General features: G+C 47.5%; 1 protein-coding gene across 2 annotated transcripts in view; it reads right to left on the bottom strand.

Moving 5' to 3' along the window:
- The window catches only part of LOC119969452 (aurora kinase C-like), a 45,691-nt gene extending 18,272 nt beyond the window's left edge, over nucleotides 1-27,419 (bottom strand). The window contains exons 1-7 of one of the 2 annotated variants that reach the window (XM_038803095.1): nucleotides 27,192-27,419; nucleotides 22,246-22,302; nucleotides 15,857-16,283; nucleotides 13,134-13,191; nucleotides 5,001-5,192; nucleotides 1,511-1,649; nucleotides 606-754 (exon numbers count right to left, since the gene is read on the bottom strand). In XM_038803095.1, coding sequence (XP_038659023.1) covers nucleotides 606-754; nucleotides 1,511-1,649; nucleotides 5,001-5,192; nucleotides 13,134-13,191; nucleotides 15,857-16,283; nucleotides 22,246-22,287 — 1,007 coding nt within the window. In that variant the 5' untranslated portion in view covers nucleotides 22,288-22,302; nucleotides 27,192-27,419. The remainder of the gene's footprint in view (nucleotides 1-605; nucleotides 755-1,510; nucleotides 1,650-5,000; nucleotides 5,193-13,133; nucleotides 13,192-15,856; nucleotides 16,284-22,245; nucleotides 22,303-27,191) is intronic. The other variant, XM_038803096.1, reaches the window with a different exon arrangement.
- Between the last annotated feature and the right edge of the window lie 270 nt (nucleotides 27,420-27,689).

Genomic DNA, 27,689 nt, shown 5'->3' with positions numbered 1-27,689 from the left:
TCGTTATGTTTTATATTTTATGCAAAAAATTCCAATAAAAATTATATTTAAAAAAAAATAATGGAGACTGCAAGTGTGCCTCCAACACAATATGATCCAAATAGTCAGCTGCCTTTTAAATTACTGCCATTGCACCTGGATGCACATTATCTTTACTCCCCATGTTCTCGCTGATGGGGAGTTCACGTTCATGCCACATGGAAGGCTACCAAAACCAAAAATGTTTGTTGAGAATTAAGAAATAGAAATTTGGGAAAGGAGGATGTGTGGAGTCACACTGGGAGGTCAAATGCAGCCCCAGCATAAACTACAGAGTACACAACGTAATGAGAAACATTAATAGCTTGAAAGAATATTGCAGCCCACTGAAGAACACACATTGAACTGCAATGTTATAACGTGCAATCAACAAGCTGGAAAAAAAGTGTTAAACAAGTTCCATCAGGTTGCAAAAAAAAATTGAACATGCTTCTTTCTAAATCAAAGTTATCCATTCAAACTTGCTATGGAACCATTAGGCTGATGGGAAATATTTATTCTAGTATCACACAATTAAATGAAACCAATTGGAATTCATGCAGCTATATGCCTACTGGACTTAGTACCTGGATGCTGGAGCATGCACAGACCATCCAAAATCTGCAATCTTCAGCTCGCCATTTGCTCCAAGTAATAAATTTTCTGGCTTAATGTCTCTATGAATCACCTTCTTTGAATGACAGTATACAAGTGCATCAGCCAGCTCAGACATATACTGGAAAAAGGATAAAGGTTATAAAGTTTAGTGAGTAGTACTTATAAAATAAAATCTAATAACTCATGTTATGGGGATACAAATCCTTAATCACATTCATATTATTCTACATTTTGTTTAGCTATTAGCAAATAATAACTCAAATGAAAAAATAGATCATTGTATGCAAATTGAAATCGCCCCTGTGCAACTCTTCATAAATGCAGTCTGCCTTGCTGAGTATTTGCAGATTTCTCCACCCATCCGCCAGATTCCCAGCATCCACAATAGTTTATTTTTTTCTAGTTATTTAGCAGCAGTGTCCAGGAAGAACTAGTTTCAACTAGCACAATGAGATCCATGCATGTTCATAAACCAACCCTTAGACCCCATACAAACACCCAAAGTTTGATTTCTGACCTATGCTGAGCTAACTGATCAGAATAAGTGGGCAGAAATAAAAAGGACATTAAAAAGAACCTCAGCTGGTTTTATTGAACAATGTAATGAGAATGGTAAAAAAGGTTTTTTTTTTTTTTTTTTAGTTCCAGTTTCAATCTAGTAATGCCGATTGGAAAATGCACAGACAGTAGTATGGTCTTTGGAAGTGATGCCCTTCTATACAAACTTTTTGGGTTACTGTATGCCCAAGATTACAAGAGCCAAACACTTAAATAAAAGTTAAAACTAAAACCTTGGTTTGCTTGTTTGGTGTTGGACACTAACTGAAACCCATAGTACAGACTTGCCTCCCAAGAACAAGTAGTTGTCTCATACCATAGCGCTTCGCCCATCATCAAACTTCCCACACCGCTGCAGTTCTTTATAAAGTTCACCACGAGGTGCATACTCCAAGATCAAATAAACTCTAGAATCATCATGGAAGTAACCAAATAGTCGTAAAATATTTGGATGCCTATGGAAAGAAAGAAAAAAAAAAATCAATTTAGCCGAGAATGCTGCTTACTCATACTAATAATTGTCAGTTCCAATAGCTAGTTAGCTGAAAGAAGCATTAAAGGACTGAATGGTCCTCATTTTGTGCATGGCTCATCCGAGAAACATTAAGCATCAGTTAGTCAAACAAGCAAAGTCATTAATCCAATAAACAATATTTATCTGTCAAGAATTAGAAGTGAGGGGATCAGATTGAATATTTGAGTTTTCTAGTGACATTCAATTGCAAATTTAAAAAGACATATGAAGGACAACAGATGCTATTGGTCCCAACATGACAGCCACTACATTTATTAGATTAAGTGAGAGTCAGATGATTTCAGAGGAACTTGGGGTATACCAAATGCATAAAATGCAGTGGCATGTCAACAGTGATTGAAGGTTTGGCCTGTCTGACCAGTATTGGCCACATATTTGAAGGCAAAGTCAGCATAAATTTCAGGAAAATCAGGACACCATATGCCAGTAAAGAGGAGAACATTTGTTCTCGAAGAGAGAATCATACACTGACACTCTCACTACATGCAATGTGTGCTAGTTTGGTTGGTTGAAGGAAGATGCACAAGTCCGATAAACACAAGCAAACAAGACAGTCCAGTGCAATTGTTTCTGAAATTGGTTTGCACTTTAAATACTGCTCGCATGGTATCGCCTCTTTAAATGGTCACAAAAACTGCAAGTGAAACATCCCTCCCTGATATTACCTATAGAAAAGTAGGCAGCTAAAAGTTTAAGGGAAGAAATGATTTAGCGGCATTATACGATTAAAAAATCATATTAGCCATGAAGGCAGAGAATGCTGAGAGCATGGGAAAAGATCTGATAAGGAAGTAAAGTCTTCAAACTGACTATGTTGCAGAATAGACTCATTTGTCATCATTACTGGGCAAACATCCCAGTTCTGGACAACATGGTGGGAAACAGGTGGTTTGAAACATGTAGAAGTTCTTCCATGCCACATTATCTCTTAGACTTGATAGACAGACATTTCAGTCAATTAGATGAATTATTTTAACCCAATCAGTCAGAAAGGGGACAGAGCCTAAAAAGATTATGATTTTCTTAGGAGACCGAGAACACCATTTTTGGCTCTGAAATCATCTCGCTCCAAATTCATCTTTAACCTAACTGTTGAAACCTATTTTTAAACTTTGCTTTGCAAACAATTTATTTTCTTTTGTTTCATTTTAATATTGTGCATTTTAATCTGAAGAAATGACCACAAGCGGAATTGTATTTTTAATTCAAACCATCTGCATTTTGCATTGGACAAACAACTTTCTAGATTCTGTAGTAGCATAAAATTTGACTTGATCAGTAGATTTTGAAATTGACATAAATAAAGCTATACTTGACTTCACCCAAGAAGCTGTCGAGAGTTCTGTAAGTTTAATCTATGTGTGGCGACACATACATATATTAACAAAGTACAGATCCATCACCCCCATCCCAACTGAAAAAAAAAAGTGTAGGTACTCCACTGTCAAAAACAGTTGAAGCATTTTTTTTCCTATATAGTCAGAGGTGCTATGTAGTTTCTGGTTGCAAGTCCTGAGAATACTAACACCAGATAATGAATTTTAAAAAGTCATGTGATTGGTCTTATGTAGAGTGTCAGTGTCACCTTTCACTTCAATCAACATGAAAATGATTTAACGGCTAATAGATCAATGCCAACATGCTCAATTTCTAGTGGGTTGTGATAACCAATGATTTTTTATTTTAATTTAAATTTAGAATACCCAATTATTTATTTTTTTTAAATTCAGGGGCAATTTTGCATGGCAATCCAGCCAACCTGCCCATCTTTGTTGTGGGAGTGAAACCCACACAGACATGGGGAGAATGTGCAAACTCCACAGACAGTGACCCAGGGCCAGGATTCGAATCCAGGTCCTCAGCCCTGCAGTCCCAATGCTATCCACTGAGCCACATGCTGCCCTCATAACCAATGATTTATAACTATGTTTCTGAACAGTGCCATCCAGTGGCTGGTACTATGACAAAGCACCATATGTTTTCAAACAGAAATGAACAGGCAGAACAGAAGTCAAAGCACAGTTGGCTATTATTCCTCAACGAGCAGGTAATAACACTCCGGATAGTAACTCTAGCTAATCATGAATTAAAGTATGGGAATGGGATTGGCAGCACTAACAGTTGTCAAATTAACATAGGCTAAACACAAACACAGAAAGGGTGAATCAACATGCTAGCTGTAACTTCCTACCAGCAACAAATTTACTGAAATTAATCTATCTTTGGTTATGGAAGAAAAGATCTGGTGCTTTGGCTACGAACCTACCACAAAGGCAAGATATTGCTGGAGCAAGGAATTGTGTGGCACGTCCTATTAGGACTTTGCTCCAAATGTTCAGTTCAAAATGTGCCACCATAACTTGCTAAAGTGCAAACTGACAACAGCAATAACAAGGCATCTAGTGAACAGTAGAGCCAAACTTATTTCTTTAATCAGAAACATTTGAAGACTGAGAAACAAAGGCAAGAGTTCAGTCAAATCAGCTACAGAGAGCTATGAAGATAAATGAAAATAACTATTGTTTTAAATTTAATTGTCAAGATCTGAAACATTTGTTCCCTTTTAGAAAGATGGATATTGTTCATGCAATGCCATTGTTAATGTACTTGTGCCTCTTGATATTAGAGCATATTTAATATACTTAATTATTTGCAGACAATTGATGTCCAAATTCAGTAAGGTCCACAAAGAAAAAATACCAATTGTGTAAAAGAAATGTCCGAATCGACCTAACCAAAGTCCCCAATCTTGACTGGTGTATTAATGTGAAAATTAGCAACCACTATTTTCTCAGCAAGATCTAGCACAATCTTCAGGAACGGTGTATTTGAATGCCCAAATTGCATATGGCATGCTACTTTATTTGCTGGAATACATTCTAAAAAATAAATCAATTAATTTAGAGAACCCAATTCATTTTTCCAATTGAGACAACTTAGCATGGCCAATCCATCTATCCTGCACATCTTTTGTGGGGGCAAAACCCACACAAACCAGGGGAGAATGTGCAAACTCCTCATGGACAGCAAGCCAAAGCCTGATCAGACCTGGGACCTCAGAGCTGCTAGGCAGCAGTGCTAACTACTGCACCATTGTGCTGCCCCAGAATACATTCCATAAGCAATAATGGAGTTGTTACCATGCAACTACTGCACAAGCGGTGGCAAAACAAGGACCACAAGCAAGGAGATGGAAGGGCTTGCCCTGTCCACTTTGCACATTGGCTGCATAACTCTGAAAAGGAACAACATTTTATATATACATAGATACCTGAGATGTGACTGGATTTCAACTTCTCTTCTGAGTTGATGTTCCACACCAGCTTTCTCAAGTTGCGATTTAAAAAGCACTTTCAATGCCAGGATAAATCTGGATTGTCGTTCCCGGGCCAAGTACACATTTCCAAATTTCCCTTTTCCAAGTGGACGGCCAATTTCAAAGTCATCCAAACACCATTGCTTTCTGAGAAATAAAAAATTGATTAAAAAACTGTTATGATCTAATGGGATTATTTCTTTCTGAAATATAAAAATGTGCCAAGAAAACTTGTGCTCTTCCTTAAAGGCCAATAACACCACAGGAGACTAGAAGCTAAAGGATATTTTGCATAAAATGCACATCCTCAGCAACCTAGAAAATATTTTGTCAATGTGCACACTTGTACAACTAAGACAATATCAAGCTCCGATTGAAACTTTAAAAAAAAAACTGATTAATCCAATTGATTGTACAAACATGTAATTTCTCAAGATGTTAGGAGAAAGCCATGGGGAAATAGCTGCCCTCTACACAGTGCAAATGTGCGATTTCTCAAAACTCCTTTTCAGTAAGCCATTTAAAAGGCAATAGAGCCACTAGTCAGTCATTCATTCCCTTGCCAACATATCCTGCTAAAATGTTCTGGAGTTTACATTTGTTGTGCTTGGGTATTAAAACTACTTACTAGAATGTTTTTCCAGCCCTTCGCAGTAGTGGGATCCTCTTACTGATGTGAACAGAATCTGATGGCTTATTGGCAGAGAGACCCACGACAGGGGCAAGAAAATTCTAACCCAGTCCAAACTTGAAGTAATCAGTCAGTTCCACCTCAAATACTTCAATGGTGTTTGACATGAATGGATTAAAGGCATAAACATTTTCCACCAATATTAACAAATTGCATGCCACTGCAGAAGGTTTAACTTGCAGGTGAAACTTGCATGGTGCTCAAATTGCTAATGTATAGTTTAGCACCTTAACATACTCCACTCCCAAGGACTTTATCAAACAAGATTTGACACGAAGCTGCAAGAGGAGCCATTAGAACAGGTGGTTAAAGTCAGATTAGATAGATTTTAAAAGGAGGAGTGACAAAGGTTGGGCATATTCCAGAGTTTAGGGCCTGGCAGCTAAAAGGTGCAGTGCTCGTGGTGGATGCACAAAAGACCAAAATTGAACACAAAGATCTTGGAGAGAATCATAGCACTGGATGAAATTAGGGAAGGGGGAAAAGGCCAGAGAGATTTGAATTTGCCAGACCAAGAGCCAGTGTAGGTCAGCAAGCACAGGCAAGAAGGATGAACAGCACTTGGTGTTGAGTTTATGTTGAGAGTGGAAAGAGAGAGAGAGCCTGGCCAGGAGAGCATCAAAATGGCCAAGTCAGGGGTAGTAAAGGCATGAATGAAGGTTTCAGAGAAGCTGAAGGGATGGGGTGAGCAGAAGGAACCATTCCTGCATAGGGAACTTGAAGCCAAAGCTATGGAATGAAGCCTCCAGGAATACATCCATCCAGAGTTGGCAACTCCATCATTCACAAGTGTATTAGAATGTTTCAGAGCTGAAATCGGATTGCAGGGATTTAAATGTGGGACTGCAAGGAAAGATGGACACAGGTTTGGGAAGCAATGGGCTCAAGAACGTGAAAAAATGGAAGTTGGGTATAAACAGTAAATGGCAAGGAAGGCAGATGAACAGAGATATTTGAAGGAGTGGAAACAATTAAAGCCAACATGACAGCCAGTCAACAAAGTTAGATGGTGTGACTTCCGGTGTGCACCATGGAGTGAGTGGGCACACACACAGCAGCTCCTGCTAAGATCACAGAAAAGAGCTCTTTTTTAAGTAATATGGAGTGGAATTTTTATGAAAAGTATAGGTGAATGTAGGAGGAGTTTTTTCACCCAGGAATGATACGTTTCTTGGTTTCCAGCCCCGCAGAAAGTGTAGGATTTGGCTGGGGCTGCAGCAGAGAGACAAAAGCCTATTCAGCATGCAGGCAGGGGAAGGGCTGTGTTCGAGGCCTCAAGCTGGCCCGAGGGCCCTTGTGAAAGCTGGATTCTAGCAGCAAAGGGAACAAGTAGAAAAGATCTCACCAAGGGCTCTTTTAAGGGCCTGCAACGGCACTGATTTGATTTTTCCCCAGGTGGGAACGCAGCCTCGGCACTTGGCGGCTGGGCTGGACTAGAAGTGGAGCAGCCAGAAAATCAACTTTGCAGCAGAAGGTGAGAGGCAAAAAGGACAAGATGGAAGCGAGCAGGGAACCGGCAGAGTGGCAGCAGTGGGCGAGGGAGCAGCTGAAGCTGCTGCTGCACTCCTTCCAGGAACTAAAAGCTGAGATCCTGGAGCCGTTGAGGGCATCGCTGGACAGGCTCAGGGCAACTCAGATGGCGGAGATTCGGGATCTGCAGCAAAAGCCTTCAGAGAACAAGGACAAACTCCTCGGCCTGGCAGTGAAGGTGGAGTTGCACAAGGCACTTCACAAGAAATGGTTGGCAAGGATGGAGGAGATGGAGAACCACTCCCGCCAGAAGGATCTGCGGATTTTGGGCCCCCGGATGGGCTGGAAGGTTCGGATTTGGGGGCCTACATGGTCCTGATGCTGAACTCGCTGATGGGCGCGGGGTCGTTCCGGGGAACCTTGGAGCTGGAAAGCGGCCATTGGGTGCGGCTGCGTAAGCCCGGGCCCAGGGTAGTGCTGGTCCGATTTCAACGCTTGGTCGACCATGAGTGTGCGCTTCGTTGGGCGAAGAGGGAGTGGAGTAGTAAGTGGGAGAATACGGAGATCAGGATTTACCAGGACTGGAGTGCGGAGGTGGCGAAGAGAAGGGCTGGGTTTAACCGGGCGAAGGCGGTGCTCCACAAGAAGGGGGTAAAGTTTGGCCCGTTACAGCCGGCACGCCTGTGGGTCACTTATAAAGACTGCCAACTTTATTTTGACTCCCCGGAGGAGGCCTGGACTTTAATCCAGGCAGAGAAGCTGGACTTGAACGGAGGACTGGGGGCTGGGGAACGTTGTACGCGGCCCGAAGGCTTTGTCCTCCTTGATATCCTTTCGCTCTTTTTGGTTCTATTGGACGATGTTTTTTTTCCCTGTCTTGCCTTTTCTTTTCTGCTTTTCAGGACTGTTATCGGTTTCCTTGGGTGTTTTATCATATCATGTTGGGATTTTTATTATTTCACTGGTTACGGGTTTGGGTGGGGTTCGCGGCCCTGTTAGGTCATGTGCCTGTCTTCCCGCGTTTTGGGTCGGGAGGCAGGGCTTGGGATGGGGGGGGGGGGGGGGGGGGGCGGGCCTCTCTCCCGCGCTGGAGAAGCAGGGGGCAGGGTAATTGGGGCGGCGGGAGCAGGAGTTGGCTGATTTACGGAAGTACAATGGCCGGACTTACGCAGCTAGTGGGGGGTGGGGGGGGAATACCGGGTTGCTGCTGGATAGGCCAAGGTGCTGGAGCGTGCAGAGGGGATCAGGATGGCAGTCTGTCACTGTGGGGAACGGGCACTTGGCGGACTACGGAAGGGTGATGGCTAGTTGACAGGGGAGGGGGGCAGGTGGCCCTCCGATCCAGCTGATCACCTGGAACGCGAGGAGACGGAATGGGCCGGTCAAACCGTAGCGTATGTTCGTGAACCTGAGGGGGCTGAAGGAAGTCGTTGCTATGCTTCAGGAGACACACCTGAAGGTGGAAGATCAGGTCAGGTTGAGGAAGGGGTGGGTGGGCCAAGTGTTTCATTCGGGGCTGGATGCAAAGAAACGGGGGGGGGGGGGGGGGGGGGGGGAGAAGAGATCCTGGTGGGGAAGAGGGCGTCGTTTGAGGCATAGAGGGTGGCAGACAGCAGCGGGACATACGTGATGGCGAGCGGCAAGCTGCAAGGGGAGCGGGTGGTGCTGGTCAATGTATATGCCCCGAACTGGGATGATGCAAGTTTCATGCAGCGCATGTTGGGCCGGATTCCAGATTTGGAGGTGGGGGGCCTGATAATTGGGGGGGGGGGGGATTTCAACACGGTGCTGGATCCGCCACTGGATCGATCCAGTTCCAGGACGGGTAGGAGACCTGCGGCGGCTAAGGTGCTGAGGGGATTTATGGACCAGATGGGAGGGGTGGATCCTTGGAGGTTCGCAAGGCCGAGGGCCAGGGAATTTTCATACTTCTCCCATGTGCATAAGGCCTACTCCCGGATCGACTTCTTTGTTTTGAATAGGGCGTTGATTGCAGGGGTGGTAGACGCCGAGTACTCGGCGATAGCCATTTCTGACCATGCCCCGCATTGGGTGGACCTCAAGTTGGGGGAGGAGGGGGACCAGCGCCCGTTGTGGCGCTTGGAGGCGGCGCTGCTGGCGGACGAGCATGTGAGGGGGGCGGGTTCGAGGATGCATCGAGGGGTACCTGGAGGCAAACGATAATGGGGAGGTCCGAGCGGAGACGGTGGTTCGGGTTGCTGAGGGAGCGGCGCAGCCTTTGTGCTGTGTTCGACTTGTTGACCACCAGAAAGGCGGAGGCTCAATGGAGAAAGCTTCAGGGTGCGGTGTACAGGTATGGGGAGAAGGCGAGTAGGATGCTGGCACACCAGCTCCGCAATCAGGATGTGGCTAGGGAGATTGGTGGAGTTATGGACCGGGGAGGAAATGTGGTCTTCAGGGACTTTTACATGAGAGACTATATCGGTCCGAACCCCCGGCAGAGAAGGGGGGTATGGGGCTCTTTTTGGACCGGCTGAGATTCCAGAGGGTGGAGGCACCAGTTGAGCTTGAGAAGCTGGTTAAAGGGATAGGGAACATGCAGTCGGGGAAGGCGCCGGGGCCAGATGGGTTCCCAGTTGAATTTTACTAGACGTATGCAGACCTGCTGGGCCCCCTGTTGGTTAGGATCTTCAATGAGGCGAGGGGGGGGGGGGGGGGGGGGGGGTGGGGGGGGGGGGGGGGTGTCTTTGCCCCCTGACGATGTCTCGGGCGCTGATCTCCTTGATCCTTAAGCGAGACAAGGATCGCCTGCAGTGTGGGTCATACAGGCCTATCTCACTCCTGAATGTGGACACCAAGTTGTTGGCAAAGATCTTAGCCACGAGGATAGAAGAGAGTGTGCCACAGGTTATCCACGAGGATCAAACAGGGTTTGTGAAGGGGAGGCAGCTGAACACTAATATACGGAGGCTCTTGAACGTTATTATGATGCAGACGGTGGAAGGGGAGGCGGACATAGTGGTGGCGCTAGATGCGGAGAAGGCCTTTGATAGGGTCGAGTGGGGGTACTTGTGAGGGGTGCTGGAAAGGTTCGGGTTTGGGGAGGGGTTTGTCAGTTGGGGGAGGCTGTTGTACGAGGCCCCGATGGAGAGTGTGGCCACGAATAAGAGATCAGAGTATTTTTGACTATACCAAGGGACAAGGCAGGGGTGTCCCCTGTCCCCCCTACTTTTTGCGCTGGCAATTGAACCCCTGGCTATGGCGCTGAGGGAGTCGGGGGATTGGAGGGGGCTGGTCTGGGGTGGGGTGGAGCACCAAGAGCCGCACTATGCGGATGACCTATTGTTGTATGTGGCGGACCCAGTGGGGGGAATGCCGGTGGTGATGGGGATTCTCCGGGAATTTCTCAGGGTACAAGCTTAACTTGGGAAAAGCGAGCCGTTTGTGGTACACCCGGGGGACCAGGAAGGGGGGATTGGGAGGCTCCCACTGAAAAAGGCGGAGGAGCTTCAGGTGGCCAGGAGCTAGGGGGGCCTTGCATAAGCTAAACCGCACAAGGCTGGTGGAGCAAATGGAGGAGAAGTTTAAGAGGTGGGACATGCTGCCTCTGTCTTTGGCTGGTAGGGTGCAGTCAGTCAAGATGACGGTGCTCCCGAGGTTTCTGTTCCAGTGCCTCCCCATCCTTATCCCCAAGGCCGTTTTCAGGCAGGTTAACAGGAGCATTACGGGATGTGCGGGGGCACACGGGACTCCAAGGGTGAGACGGGTGTTCTTGGAGCGGGGCAGGGATGGGGGGCTGGCATTGCCCAACCTCTGTGGGTATTATTGGGTTGCCAATGCAGCGACAGTGCGTAAGTGGGTACTGGACAGGGAGGGGGCGGCATGGAAGAGGCTGGAGATGGCATCCTGCGTGGGTACGAGCCTGGAAGTGCTTGCAACGGCGCCGCTGCTGCTGCTCCCTCCGACGAGGTATACCACGAGCCCGGTGGTGGCAGCTACCCTCAAGATTTGGGGGCAATGGAGGCAGCCCAGGGGGGTGGTGGGGGCCTCGATGAGGACCCCGTTACGGGGGAACCACCGGTTTGTTCCAGGGAGAATTGATGGCGGGTTCCTGAGTTGGCACAGGGCAGGTGTCAGGAGGCTGGGGGACCTGTTTGTAGACGGGAAGTTTGCGAGCCTGGGTGAGCTGGAAGGGAAGTTCAGGCTCCCCCGGGGAACACCTTTAGGTACATGCAAGCAAGGGTGTTTGTCAGGCGGCAGGGTTCCCCCTGCTGCCGCCGCGTGGGGTCCAGGACAGGGAGCTCTCAGGGGTATGGGTTGGAGAGGGGAGGATCTCTGACGTGTACCAGGTGATGCAGGAGGTAGATGAGGCCTCGGTGGAGGAGCTGGGTGAGGAGGGGACGTAGGCGGATGCCCTAGAAAGGGTGAACTCCTCCTCTTCGTGTGAGAGGCTTACAGTTTAAGGTACTGCATAGGGCTCATATGACCGGGACAAGGATGAGCCGGTTTTTTGGGACCGAGGACAGGTGTATTAGGTGCTCAGGGAGCCCAGCAAACCATGTCCACATGTTCTGGGCATGCCCAGTGCTGGGGGAATTTTGGAAGGGTGTAGCAAGGACGGTATCGAGGGTGGTAGGATCCAGGGTCAATCCAGGCTGGGGACTCGCAATATTTGGGGTTGCAGTGGAGCCGGGAGTGCAGGAGGCGAAAGAGGCCGGTGTTCTAGCCTTTGCGTCCCTAGTAGCCCGGCGGAGGATTCGTCTTCAGTGGAAGGATGCGAGGCCCTCAAGCATGAAGGCCTGGGTCAACGATATGGCGGGGTTTATTAAATTGGAGAGGGTGAAATTTGCCCTAAGGGGGTCAGTGCAGGGGTTTTTCAGGAGATGGCAACCATTCCTAGATCGCCTGGCAGAACGGTAAAAACAAAAAGGTCAGCAGCAGCAACCCTGGCCCGGGGGGGGGGGGGGGGGGGGGGGGGGGGTTGTCTCTTTGTTTTGGGTTTGATATCTGTTTTTGCCAATGACGGGTGTTAATTTATTGTTTCTCTTTTGTATTTACGGCGGGGGGGGGGGGGGGGGGGGGGGGGGGGTTCTGTTATTTTTTTTTGTTCTTAGAATTTTCTGTTGTTTTCTTTTTTGTGAAAAAGTGAAAATTTTAATAAAAATTATTTTAAAAAAAACAAAGGTAGATGGTCAGCAGTGTTTGGGAATTGGATCCAAGAAACAGGAGTTACATCTAAAGATGGAGATGAGCTGTGAGAGACAATGCAGGGAAACTAGTCAAAGATGAGCATTTAGGAATAAGGGAAAGGAAACATTGGAAATTTTTAGCTTGGTGGGTTAGAGGGAGAAGTAGAGGCAATTAAATAAATGACTACAATCGCAAGAATCAATGTTTACAATTCATTTTCTTGGAAGGGGGGGGGGGGGGGGGGGGAAAGAAAGAGAGAGAAAAAAAAGAGATCCAGGAGACGGGTTGTAATTTGGGAGCAAGTCTTTGCATTCTTGGATGATCCCGAAAGTGTGCGCGGCTTTGTCTGACAAGAGGACCAGAATATCTGGGCGATTAATATCAAAAGCTAATTATTTGGCATAAACAAACATTGAAGTCTGCATCTCTTAAGGGTTACATGGGCTGCCCCACGGGAATGACCAAAACTCCAAAAAGGTGGGATGAGGGGGTAATTGAACAAATTGACAATTTCAGAAACATCATTGTGAACAAACGGTCACAGACTATGCAACTTGGAATTTAAGTGTTTCCCCCTCCACCCCTGAAAGATGTGAATGGTTCAAGAAAATTACCAGAGATCACCTTATTAGTGATGGGCAGTGGGAGAAGAGGGCACAAGTTGGTATGGTTGAGGGGCTGAATATAAATATTAATGGTGAGTTTAATTGGAGAGAGAGAAAAAAATCAGAGGATAAGAGAGGGTAGAGGAAGGCTGGAGACAGGTTAAAACTCACTTCTTTTTCTTCTCACTTGCATGATGGCAATCCATTGATTTATTTTCAGCAGCTTTTCCTATTTAATAGAATAAAAATGAATCCATGAAGTGGTCTACAATACTAATCCAGCGCCAGCAATTTACATTGGGAAAATTAGTATTTGCTTCGGCTCCTTCCCCAGCTTTTTGGACTTAATAGCCCAACAGAACATTTGTTTTATAGTTACAATTAATTCTTTGATAGAACTGTCCCACTATTTAGCCTTCTGCATATTCCTAAAAAAAAACATCTTCAGCAAATAATCCACCTGTCACATGCACCCACGTATAGAGGTCAGACCCAATATTCAATGGCAAGCCTAGAATTCCCATTTCTATTAAAACAGACATTCAAAGCTGTACCTTCTATTTGGTGGATGCAACTTAGAGATTGAGTGGTGCACAAATTGCAAAAGTTTTCAGAAGTGAATTATTTTGGTTAAAAAACCCAGGGTAAAAAGACTGCAAAAGCTTGATTTGCACCAAACACAACTGACATGTAAAATTCCATCTCACTGGTCGTGCTGATTTTGAGCAAACATGAGAGGAGAATTTCTCATCTGTGAACTGATGGATACTAGAAAAAAATATATATAGGCTGCTTAGAGTTTACCACTGAGTTAAGGTCTCAATCACCATCGATGAATCCACCAAGTCAGCAAATGATCCATCATAGGTTACAGAAAATATTTTTGTACACCCAAGCTTGGCAAGAGGTTTGCTTCCCCCCCCCCCCCCCCCCCCCCATTTGTTTACAGGATGCGGGCATCGCTGGTTAGACCATTTATTGCCCATCAGGCAGGAGTTACCTTCTTCCGCTGTAGCCTTCAGGTGTAGGTATACCCATTATGCTGATAGGGAGAGAGTTGCAGGATTTTGCCAACAGTGGATGAACAGCAATATATTTCCAAGTCAGGGCGGTGAGTAACCTGGAGGGGAACCTCCAGCAGGTGGGGTGCCCAGGATTCTGCTGCTCTTGTCCTTGATGGTAGTGGTTAAGGGTTTGGAAGGTGCTGTCTAAGGAACCTTGGTGAGTTACTGCCGTGCATCTTGTTGATGGTACACAAAACTGCCACTGTTTGCCAGTGGTGGAGGCTTTGAATGTTTGCGGAAGGAAGAGTAATCAAGCAAGCTGCTTTGTCCTTGATGGTGTTGAGCTTCTTGTGTTATTGGAGCTGCACTCATCCAGGCAAGTGGAGAGTTATCCATTACACTCTTGACTTGTGTCTGGAGATGGTGGACAGGTTTAGTTAAGGGGGAGCAAGGGGGAGCAAGGGGGAGCAAGGGGGAGCAAGGGGGAGAGTTGCTCACTGTAGGATTCCTAATCTTTGACCTGCCCTGGTAGCCATCGTATTTAGCATTAATGTGGCTAGTCCAGTTCAGTTTCTGATCAATGGTAACCCTCCCCAGGATGTTGATTGTGGGAGATTCAGCGATGGCAATGCCATTGAATGACAAAGGGGTGCGTATGTGTACAAGTGAATGTAGTCTGGAACACAAGAATTGACAGCTTGTTTTTCTCCCTTTCCCCCCCCCCCCCCCCATATCAAAACAGCAATAAGAAATTAAAATATTTTGCTTATTAGTGGTGTTTTAGGTTTTAAAAAATTGGACTGGTTCCGTGCACCTCCCAGAAAAGGCAGGAAAACAGTGACATGAGATCCAGTGCATAAAACATACATTCTGTTTGCAGTCACATTAGAGTGTTTTCGCGGTGAAAATATGAAGTCCCGTTTATAACAAGCTAATTTAGAGAGAAACAGAAAACTTCAGGAACAAAAGATGATGCCACTGCCAGAGGGGAGTTATTTTTGTACCTTGGCCAGTAGTTTTATCCTTAACCACCATGGATTTTAAAAAATATTTTCTATTCTCCTTTTACACATTTCTCCCAAATTTACACCCAACAATAAACAATAATCAGTAAATGAATGTAATGTCAATCCCCATATCAACAACAACGATCCCATCCCCTCACCAAACCCCAGACATTAGCCCGCATGTTAACAAATGACAAAAAGTAATCAGGAATCTCCCATAGTCACCATTAACACCATCCCCCTCCCCCCTTAATGTTCGATGTAATCCAATTCTCAAACGTGCAAAATGTATAACACCCATGAATTGTAGAACCCTTCCATTCTTCCCCTCAGATCAAATTTGACCTTTTCAAGTGTTAATAATTCCAGCAGGACCCTTGCCATGCAGCGCACAGGGTGGAGAAGTTGATCTCCACCCGAACAGGATCCGCCTTCGGGCAATCAACAAGGCGAAGGTGACAACATCTGCCTCCACGCCCGTTTCCAACCACGGCTGTCCAACACCCCAAATATGGCCTCGAGGGCTCAGGTCCAGTTTCACGTGCAGAGATTACCCTAAACACCTCCTTCCAGTAATCCTCTAGCTTTGGACAGGACCAAAACATATATGAAAGTTATTTGCCACATCGATTGCTGAAAGCAAGGGGAAAAAAAATTGGTAGTTTCAGTTTCTCTCCTCCTTAAATCATAATAAGCATTCAACCCACTGTGCCTGTGTTAAATAAAACACAAATACTGTGGATGTTGGAATCTGAAACAAAAGGGTTGAGCCATACAGAGAAACATTAAACCGTAAAGACCATTATATAAAATTTCAAAATCAACATATTGCAGTATGATTAAACCAGACAATATGTAATATTAGTGTTAGACGTTTACATACCACCATCATTTGGTGCCTCAACAGGTTTTCCATTGGTTTGACTTTGAGGAGTTTCAGAAATCTGCTGAACTTCTGCTTTTTGGCAAATTTGCTTCTGCTGGGAGGGCACATGCACTGTCTGTTTTACTGGATTTAATACCGGACGTTTGATTGGAGCAGTATTGGTAGACAGAACCAGAGTTTGAAGAGGTAAACTTTGTTGGCCTGCATTACAAGTAGACATCATATGTTGTGCTGACAAATTTCCTGTAGGTGGTCTTTGAGAGTTTTGATTCAATTCCATGGTACGTTTTGGACCATCCAAGGATGACATCTTCAACGAGTTTTGTTTAGATTCCACAGTACGTTTTGGACCATCCAAGGATGACATCTTCAACGAGTTTTGTTTTGATTCCACAGTACGTTTTGGACCATCCAAGGCTGGCATCTTCAAAACAAAGTAGTATTTTCAGACAATGCCTAAATAATAATGAACATGATTTTCCTCACTCACCAAATGCTATTTCCTGCTTCTGCTCAAATGACTCACTTCAGTAAGTTCAGTTTATATTAGAAGTATTCCAAGTAGAGATAATTCACAAATTTGATTTCACAATTATGCATGAAATATACAGGGACCTTGCATTTAATTTTGCAAACGTTAATGCCGATTTCATAGCATGGTGTGTAAAATGGTCATTCTAAAGTAGTTCTGGGAACAAATGTGTGGCTACTACAGTATCCCAATCGTCAAAATAAGTGTACTTTATATCCTAGTACAAAAGAACCTTCAGTGGATGGTTAGTCAATCACCTGGGCAAAGTTTCAGACAAACAGTCCTCTAATAGAGAAATGCCCACTTTTGTACATTGTTAAAAATGCAACGTTAGTACGGTCAACTTGCAACAGCTAGTACACAGGAAAGCAGTAAACAATTGATTCAACACATATTACTTAGGAATACTTCTTTTAAGTATGGTTAATCCCACAGGAGTGAGGGGGCAGAAGCCCCCCCACCAGGAACGCAAGAGGACGCAACGGCCCAGTGAAGGGATCCAGAGTCCTCACCCACCTAAGAAATGAGGGCCGACATAGTCTTCCTCCAAGAGACACACCTGAGAGAGGACAGACTGCGGGTAAGATAGGGCTGGGTGGGACAAACCTACCATTCCTGCTATGGGACAAGGGCCAGGGGGGTGGTGATATTGATCGGCAAGAGGACGATGTTTAGGGTGACAAAACCCCAAAACAGGGAAAACCTCAAGCATGGCAAGGGAACTCAGTCACTTTATGGAGCAGATGGGAGCGGTGGACCCCTGGAGGTTCACCCACTCGGGGGGAGAAGGAATTCTCCTTCTCCCCAGTACACAACGTATACACCAGAATTGACTTCTTTGTGGTGGGGAAAACAGTGCTTCCAGTGATAGACAAAGTGGAATACTCCGCAATTGTGATATCAGACCACACTCCACACTACATGGACGTGCTGCTAGAGACGGGCAGGGCCCAACACCCCACATGGGAGGTTGGACAGTGCCTTACTAGCTGACAAGTACTTCAACGAAAGGATAGCATGGGCCATAGTAGAGTACACGGAGAACAACCAGAACGGGGTGGTCTCACCCTCCACGTTCTGGGAAGCGCTAAAGGCCGTACTAAGAGGGGAAATCATTGCTTTCAAAGCGTGAAGAGATAGGGAGGAAAGGGTGGCTAGGCAGCAGCTGGTCGACTCCATACTGGAGGTAGACCGTAAATACTCCCGAGGCCCCGACCATAGAGCTCTTGGCGGAGAGGAAAGAGCTACAAAGGAACTTTGACCTGCTCTCCAGCAGGAAAGCAGTGCACCAACTCCGCCAGGCGCGTGGGACCCTGTACGAACACGGAGACAAAGCCAACCGCCTGTTGGCACACCAGCTGAGAAAGCAGGTAGCCACCAGAGAAATTGCACAAATCAGGGGTACCAGAGGAACGTTAGAAACAGAACCAGAAAGATTAACAAAATCTTCAAGGCCTTCTACCAAGAGCTGTACACCTCAGAGCCCCCAAGGGGGAGCCTGGGATAGAACATAGAACAGTACAGCACAGAACAGGCCCTTCGGCCCTCGATGTTGTGCCGAGCAATGGTCACCCTACTTAAACCCACGTAACCCGTATACCCGTAACCCAACAATCCCCCCATTAACCTTACACTACGGGCAATTTAGCATGGCCAATCCACCTAACCCGCACATCTTTGGACTGTGGGAGGAAACCGGAGCACCCGGAGAAAACCCACGCACACACGGGGAGGACGTGCAGACTCCACACAGACAGTGACCCAGCCGGGAACTGAACCTGGGACCCTGGAGCTGTGAAGCATTGATGCTAACCACCATGCTACCGTGAGGCCCCAATGAAACGGTTCCTTGATGGACTGGATATTCCAGTCATGGGGAGGGCAGAAAACAGGGCTTGGAAGCACCTCTAGCACTGGGAGAGATCATGGACAGCATTAGCTCCATGCAGACGGGGAAGGCACCGGGACCAGACGGATTCCCGGTGGACTTCTACAAATAATTTGCGACAGCACTGGCCCCGCACCTGCGGGAGATGTTCTGACTCGCTAGCAAGGGGCACACTGCCACCCACACTAGCACACACCTCAATCTTACTGATACCCAAGAAAGACAAAGACCCAACGGAATGTGGGTCATATAGACCCATCTCACTGCTGAACGCAGACACCAAAATACTGGCCAAAATCCTAGAAGACTGTGCACCCGAGGTGGTCACAGAGGACCAGACGGACTTAGTCAAAGGTAGACAGCTTACCTCGAACATTAGGCACCTGCTGAACGTGATAATGACCCCCTCCGGGGAGAGAACACAACAGGTGATCATCTCCCTGGACGCAGAAAAGGCCTTCGACAGAGTCGAATGGAAATACCTCAGAGGTACTGGAGCGGTTCGGGCTTGGAACAGGGTTCACCTCCTGGGTAAAGCTCCTATACAACGCTCCCATGGCGAGCGTACGGACCAACAATACCAACTCCCAATACTTCTAACAGCACAGGGGCACCAGACAAGGATGCCCACTGTCCCCATTGCTGTTCGCCCTAGCGATTGAACCACTAGCAATCGCGCTGAGCAGCAAAAAGCTGGAGGGGGATCCAAAGTGGAGGCAGAGAGCACAGAGTCTCAATCTATGCAGATGACCTGCTCCTCTACATTTCAGACCGACAGAGCAGCATGGATGGAGTCATTACGCTCCTGAAAGAGTTTGGAGCCTTCTCGGGCTACAAACTCAACATGAGCAAAAGCGAGATCTTCCCACTACACCCGCAAGTAGGGGGGGAAGCACTAAAGGGGCTGCCGTTTAAACAAGCCCGACACAAATTCCACTACCTGGGGATCCAAATAGCCCATGACTGGAAAGGGATCCACAAATGGAACCTCACCAGTCTGACGGAGGAAGTAAAAAAGGACCTGCAAAGATGGAACACACTCCTACTCCCCCTCGCAGGGAGAGTCCAGACGATCAAAATGAACGTACTGCCCAGGTTCCTCTTCCTGTTTAGATCCATTCCGATCTACATCCACAAGGCCTTTTTCAAAGCGCTGGACAAACTAATCATGGCGTTCGTATGGGGGGAGGGAATGCTAGGATCCGAAAGAGGGTCCTACAAAAAACAAAATCCAGCGGGGGGCTAGCCCTCCCAAACCTACAATTTACCACTGGGCGGCGACAGCTAAGCGAATAAGGGGATAGATCAAGGAGCCAGAGGCCGAGTGGGTGTGCGCGGAGTAGGCCTCCTGCATGGGGACCTCCCTCCGGGCCCTTGCCACGGCAGCACTCCCATCCCCACCCAAAAAACACTCCAGCAGCCCGGTGGTGATAGCCACCCTCAAATCCTGGAACCAACTGCAGCAGCAATTTGGCCTGACCAAAATGTCGGACATAGCTCCCATCTGCAACAATCATAGGTTCACACCAGCACTGACTGACGCCACCTTCAAAAGGTGGGGGCAGGATGGAGGGACACTGACAGTCAGGGACCTATACACGGACGGCAGGATCGCAACGTGGGACGAACTGACAGAGAAACTTCAGCTAGCCAGGGGGAACGAGCCAAGGTATCTGCAGCTTAAAAACTTCCTACGAAACGAGACAAGGACGTACCCACAACCGCCACGACAGACACTACTGGAAGAACTACTGGACGCAAGCATACTAGACAAAGGAAACTGCAGTGACATGTATTACCGACTGATAGAAAGGGCCGACACCGTACTGGACGCAACAAGAAAGAAATGGGAGGACGACCTGGGGATTGATATAGGGTGGGGACTCTGGAGCGAAGCACTGCATAGGGTCAACTCCACTGCCACGTGCGCAAAGCTCAGCCTGACGCAGCTAAAAGTGGCACATAGAGCCCACCTAACAAGAACCCGTATGAGTAGGTTCTTCCCGGAGGTGGAGGATAGATGTGAACGGTGCCAAGTAGGCTCGGCCAACCACACCCACATGCTCTGGTCTTGCCCCAGACTTGTGGAGTACTGGACAGACTTCTTTGAGGCAATGTCCAAAGTGGTGGGGGTGAGGGTGGAGCCATGCACGAAAGTGGCAGTCTTCGGCATCTCGGACCAGCCAGATCTTTTTCTGGGGAGGAGGGCGGACGCCCTTGTCTTTGCCTCCCTGATGGCCCGCCGTAGAATCCTGTTTGGCTGGAGGTCAGCAGCACCACCCAGAGCCGCAGACTGGCTGTCCGACCTCTCGGAATCTCTCCAAATGGAGAAAATCAAATTCACCCAATTGTTCCAGGACCTGTTTGTGGTCAACAAACAAGAGGAAGAATAGCCAGGTAGCTAAGAATCAGGGGAAAGTAGTGAAGAATCAGGGGAAAGTAGCCAAGGCATGAAAGGCAGAGACAGCTACACCCGAGGAAAGAAAGGTGAACCACAGCGGCGCGCGGGGGAGGGGGGGGGGGGGGACTGTAATTATCTCCTCGGCACCCAAATGTATATTTGCCTCCCCAATCCACCCCCCCCCCCTTCACAAACAGTCGCCTACTTACATGTTGTAAATTATTTTGGCCAGGTGTACAGAGTATATATACACACACATTTCCTATCCTGTGTACAGAACAGTAATTATACCTTGTTCAAAACCCAATAAACAAAACATTTATTAAAAAAAAGGAATACTTCTGCTCCAACCAAGCCCCCTCCCATGTTTTCATAGACTCTCTACAGCACAGGAGGCCATTCGGCCCACTGTCTGCAAAGACCTTCAGAAAGAGCACGCCAACCAGACCCATTCTAGCCACAACCCCACCCAACAAGCACATCCCTGGACACCAAGGGGCAATTTTATCATGGCCCAGTCACCTAAACTGTACAGCTTTAGACTGTGGGAGGATACCAGAGCACCCGGAGGAAACCCATGCAGACACTGGAGAATGCGCAAACTCCACACAGAAGGCCACAATTTAATCTGGGTTCCTGGCACTGAGCCAACAGTACTAACCACTGTGCCGCTGCTTATCTAAATCTACGGTTGCCAACTTTATGCCCCTTTCTCTCCTACTTGTCCAATTTCCCTTTCAATGCACGTATACTATTTGCATCCAACTCTGTTGAACTTTATTTGACCATTTTGCAAGTTTATGTCCTCCTAGAAACTGTTGCAGACTTCCATAGTATTATCTTCCCCAATTTGAGGTCATTCACAAATTTAGAAATTGTACTTCTGATTCCAAAGTCGCAAGTGTTATGAACAGTGTTCCACCAGTACAGATCCTTGTGAAACACCAATTCCTGCACCTCTGAAAAACTACTTTTATTCCCACTTTGCTTTCAGTATCAGAGCCAGCAATAAATACATTTTGCCAATTAGCCCTCACACCACATTCTGACCTTTATTCACCATCTTTTGGAATTGCAGATATCTTGCGCATCTATTTCAGTCCCTTTGTCAATCGTCTGCGTCTCTTAATAAAAAAGACTTGATAAAACGTTTCCTCCTTTTGGAATCCATGGCTACTCTTATTACATTTATCAATGTTCTTCTATTTTCTTTAGTGAAGATTCCATTATTCAAATAACGTGGAGTTGACTTGTCTATATTTCCCAAGCCATGGCCTGTCGCCACAAATATAGAAAATAAATTAGCTATCCTTCAGTCCTCTGTCACTACACCTATTTGTTTGGAACGGATTATTAAATCTGTAATATGCCTCTTCTCTAGATTCTTAAGTATGGAGATATAACCCATCCAGACCAGGGGCTTTATCCTCCGAATTTTAGTTTATTCAATGCAATCCTTTATTTTAAATGCACGCGATCATTCAATGTCATATCTACCTGCATCTCCTAGATAAAGAGCATTATTTCAATATCTATCATATCAACTTAACAGATGGCAAAAATACCTTTCCAGCATGCCCGCCTTGGCTCGCAAGCTTTCTCTCCATTTGTAATCAGAAATCCTGCAAGCAGTAATTGAAAGTTGTCATACTGTATTAGAAATATTAATTCAAAACATTTGGAGAATTGGAAAATGAAAGTTAAATCTCCACAACACCAGTTATCTGTAATATTCCAGAATGTTCAGAGCTACCAAATTTTAAAGCTACAAGACTCAAATTTGACTTTTCCCAATTGTCTTGTCCCAGTACATTATGAATTTGCAGTCAATATTTCCTTAAAAGCCAAAAAATGGCTACGAAAAGATTAGTGTAAATTGAAACACTAGAGGAAACAAATGAAACACTCAAGTGAACAAAAAGGAACTTTCTAAACTAGTGTTGACTCAGATGTTTTCCAAAAAAGGATAATTTCAAACCGAATGGGTCAGATACAAAAGCACGAGCTGTCTCAAACTCAAGGCATAAAATCCATCACAATATACAACTGACCTTACCATCCATCTTATTTGGAATTGTAACAGGTCACATGTTAAAACATTCATGTTTGCTGTCTGCTTTTAAAACAGAAGCAAACTGTTCTGCAGAACAATTCTACCTAATGCCATTAGCTATCGGCAAAATATCAAGGTAATAAGCAAAATACCTGGATAGTGGGAGGTCTCTAATAAATAGAACTTTCCCCTGCCTGCTCCAACTGGAGAATCACCCAGCCTTCGGGAAATTCAACCACAAGAATACTCATAGCTTACAGAGAACCTTCACTTCCCTGGGGCAGCAGGCAGGGATTTACCATTATACCTTATATACGGGCAGTGCCATAATACATATAATATACATTCACCCACTGTTTTAAAAAAGTCCAGCAGGGGTGGTGGAAACATTACAAATCAAGTCTTCGGGGGGCCTTGACTCTCCTCCATGATTGCCTCAATCCTGGTGATGTGGCCGCTGACTTGGTCACCTGCGATTCCGGGAGCGTGTTGTCCTCGTCACCAGAGTGGATCCAGTGGGAGGACGGATCCTGCTGGAGTGGGGGGCTGCGGTGAGGTTCACTGGGGGGGGGGGGGGGGGGAAAGAGGGAGAAGTGTGGCGCAGGGGATGAATGAGGCAACTGGGGAGGGGGAAAAAAAAAAAAAAAAAAAAAAAAAAGAGAGCCAGGTCCCGGAGGGAGGCAGTGTCTTGGAATCTGTCGGTGTGCCACGTAGGTGTACTGCAGGTTTGCATGCAAGAGGTGGCTTTCGACCAAGGTGTCTAACTTATGGGTCAGCGCATAGTTCCTGGACTCGCCCTCCTCCGGACGTGTCAGCCATGTTGGGAGCAAGATCATGGAGGTGGACTTCCTGGGAAAGGCAAACACATTACGCGAGAGGTCTCATTAGTCTCTGTGCAGAAGAGCGATCGGGTGGAGTGGAGCGCGCCGGGCAGGACCTCATGCCAGCGGAAGACCGGGAGATTTTTAGACCACAGGGCCAGCCTTCCAGACCGTCCCGTTCTCCCTCTCCACCTGCCCATTTCTCCAGGGGTTGTAGCTGGTCGCCCTGCTTGAGATGATGCCCTTGCCGAGCAGGAACTGACGCAGCTCATCGCACATGAAAGAGGATCCCCGATCGCTGTGGATATAGATGGGGAAACATAGTGAAGATGCTGTTCAGGGCTTTGATTACCGTGGCAGAAGTCATATAGGGGCATGGGATGGCAAAAGGGAACTGGGAGTACGCATCAATCACTTTCAGGAAGTAAGCATTGCGGTCGGTGGAGGGCCCCTTTGAAGTGCACGCCGTGACTTTCAAAGGGGCGGGAAGCCTTCACCAGGTGCGCTCGGTCTGGCCAGTAGAAGTGCAGCTTGCACTCGTGCAGACTTGGCAGTCTCTGGTGACGGTCCTGACCTCCTCAATGGAGTAGGGCAGGTTGCAGGCCTCGACAAAATGGAAGAACCGGGTGACCCCCGGGTGGCAGAGGTTATTGTGGAGAGCCTGGAGTCAGTCCACTTGTGCGCAGGCACATGTCCTGCGGGATAGGGCATCAGGGGGCTTCATTGAGCTTCCCTGGGCGATACAAGATCTCAATTATTGGTGGAGAGCTCGATCCTCCACCTCAAGATTTTATCATTTTTGATCTTGCACTGCTGGGTGTTGTTAAACATGAAGGCAACCAACCGTTGGTCAGTGAGGAGTGTGAATCTCCTGCCGGTCAGGTAATGCCTCCAATGTCACACAGCTTCTACAGTGGCTTGGGCCTCCTTTTCGACAGGAGTGCCGAATTTCAGAGGCAGGAAAAGAAGGCCACGGGTCTGCCCACCTGGTTGAGGGTGGCGGCCAGAGCTATATCTGATGCATCGCTCTCCACCTGAAAGGGGAGGGACTCGACCGCGTGCATCGTGGCCTTGGCAATGTCCACATTGATGCGGTTGAAGGCCTGGCAGGTCTCAGACGTCAGGGGCAAAACTGGACTGAATGAGTGGGTGGGCCTTGTCCGCATTATTAGGGTCCCACTGGGCGTAATAGGAGAAAAACCCCAGGCATCATTTCAGGGCCTTGGGGGAGAGGGAGTTCCAGGAGGGGGCGTATGTGGTCAGGGTGGGGTTCTAGGACTCCATTTTTCACTACGTAGCCAAGGCTGGCAAAGCGGTTGGTGCGGAACACGCATTTCTCCTTATTCGATGGGAGATTAAAGGAGTTGGGTAGTATGGAGGAATGCGTCGTGGTCCTGCCGATTGTGGTCGCAGATGGTGACGTTAGCTAGGTACGGGAAGGTGGTCCACAGTCCGTACTGGCCAACCATTGAATCCATCTCTCGCTGGAAGACTGATGCCATTAGTGACACCGAAAGAAACCCCAAGGAAGTGACAGAGGTGGCCATTTGCTTCGAATGCAGTGTATTGGCAGTCCTCCAGGCAGATGGGGAGCTCGTGGTAGGCAGACTTCAAGTCCACTGTGGAAAAGACCCAGTTCTGTGCAATCTGATTGACTATATCAGATATGCGTGGGAGGGGGGTCACGTCGAGCTGCATGTACTGAATGATTGTCTGACTGTAGTCAATGAGCATCATGTGCTTCTCCCCAGTCTTCACTACCACTACTTGAGCTCTCCAGGGGCTGTTGCTGGCCTCAATTACCCCATCCCACAGAAGCCATTGGACCTCCGACCTGATGAAGGCCGTGTCCCATCTGCTCCTAGTGGCGGCGGGGGGAGGGGTGTTATGGAAATGCCAGGCCTGGACACATGCCAGGCAACCAACCAGGCCTGGCAAACAGAAACGATGTGTCCTTTCTTCCCACACCCATTGCAGGTCACGCTCCACAGCAGGCAGCGCTGCCTGGGGTGTTTGTTTTGTCTGCAAAAATGCTTGGCGCCCCCCCCCCCCCCCCCAAAGTTGGCTGGCTGCTGCACAGCACAGGCTTGTGGTGAGCAGGGGTCAGCAGCTGGTGGGGCCCACAAGGGTGCTATACAGTCAGAGGCATAGGACTGAACGTTACAGGATGCCACTTCTAACAAATTAGCAAGCTGCCTAGTCCCCGCAAGATCGAGCGTACCCCCTTCCAATAGCCACTGTCAGACAAATGCAGACTTCATGCCCATGACACAAACATCTCGAATTAAGAGTTCAGTGTGCTGGACTGCCGAACCTGCTTGGCAGTCAAGGTCCCTACCTAGGATCTGCAGGCCACGCAAGAAATTGTCCAGAGTCTCCCTGGGGAGTTACTGTCTCATGGCCAGGAGGTGCCTGGCATACACTTGATTAACCGGTCAAACGCAACATCCCTTCGGGAGCATCATCACTTCAGAGGGGGAAGAATATCAGGGCTCACCCATGACTAGAGGACTTGGAGCTTATGCAAGTCCAGAGGGTTCTTCAGCAGCTGCTCGGAGGTAGCCTTCAGAGCAGGCTAGCCAGTAGTGGGAAGGTGGATGTGGCATTGCCTGCAGCTGAGCCCTCAAGCAGCCAATCAGGCTTGATGAGGAGACCCATCATTTAAAAATCTTGTTCAATAAATTGATGCACCATCAATTACCACAAGACAAGAATGGTGGAACAATCGAGGCTTTATTGAACAAGATGTTGTGCCTCCTGTAGCTGGAACCAGAATGGCTGCAGCGCAAGAGAGCATACACTTTTATACACCACCTGCTGGGCAGAGCAGCAGACAGGAATCTAATATACAGGCAGAGCCATAATACATATAACATACCATTAGTGGTGTTCACCACACTAACTTTCCAAGCAATAAGGACACATAAATGACTGTTGGTCAGGCAGAACACTGTCCCTGACCAACCCACCAGTTCCCCAGTCAAACAGGTTTCCTCCAAAACTCTAAGATTAATTCAGTGGCAACGTCTGGATTCTCCTCTCCAGAATAAAAATCCTAGAACACTGTCCTGGCAAGCACTCTCCTGCTTAAAGGCACATTCCAAATAAGGGTCCACAGACCAAATAATGATAAAATAAATGACAATAATAAACAGGAAGGGCTCGGGGAATAATTAGTCATCAATTCTACCTCATAAGCTTGAAAGGGCCCTGGTGCACGAGTGAATCTCGCATGGTGCCTGCACCGCAGATTCTAGCTCAAAAAGAGAACAGATGGAAGCAAACGAAGTGTCTCACCCTCAAATGAACACAATGGAAGGGCATCGCCCGTGTGCAGCTGTCGTTTCCAGACAGCCCACACAGGCGACTGATTCCTTCTCAAGACATCTTCAACTCGAGGTAACCAAAAAAAAAATGTCCCAACCCAAAGTGCCTCTGAAGCAAACTTGGCAAACCAGAGGCTATTTTCAGAACATTGCCAGCGCAGGAGGAGCATCGTCGTTGCCCTCCACTGGAGCCTTGTTGGGCCATGTAAGGGGGCGGGAGGGGAATCCGGTCCCAAAGACGCACTGCCCCAGGCCACGCATGCAAACCGAAACCGGCCCTTTCCTAGGTCAGCGGCAGGCTCCATGCTCACCTGAGGCGGAGGCCGCCGCTGACTGTTGAACTCGGTATGAGGCCCGAGTCGCTCACGCTCACTCCGACCGGCCGCAGCTGTGACTGTTGAACTGTGTATGGACCCGGGTCCCTCACGGTCGCTCCGACCGGCTGCTGTTCTGACTGTTGAACTGTGTATGGACCCGGGTCCCTCACGCTCACTCCGACCGGCTGCTGCCGTTTAGATTCAAATCCCACCGCACTTTAAAACTATTTAACAAACCGCGCGTTCCAATTGGACGGCGCCGCTCGCACGCCATTGGCTGCTCGACCAACGGTCAGACGCACACGCAGGCGTTTTGCGTCAACGCGCAGGCATCACGTGCCGTGCTCCAGCCCGTCCACTGACACATGCAGAAGGAGCCACCAGGAAGCCAGGTGGATGCACGTGAGCTCCCACACGTTGGAGCTGTGTCTGCTGCCCTTCCCCTAGTCTTCTTTGAAGAAGATGCCTACTTAATATTCTGTTGTTTTTTTT

The sequence above is a fragment of the Scyliorhinus canicula genome, chromosome 7 (assembly GCF_902713615.1).
Source record: "Scyliorhinus canicula chromosome 7, sScyCan1.1, whole genome shotgun sequence".
Lineage (NCBI taxonomy): Eukaryota > Metazoa > Chordata > Chondrichthyes > Carcharhiniformes > Scyliorhinidae > Scyliorhinus > Scyliorhinus canicula.
The sequence above is the reverse complement of the archived record's forward strand: the minus strand, read 5'-3'. Positions and strand labels throughout refer to the sequence as shown.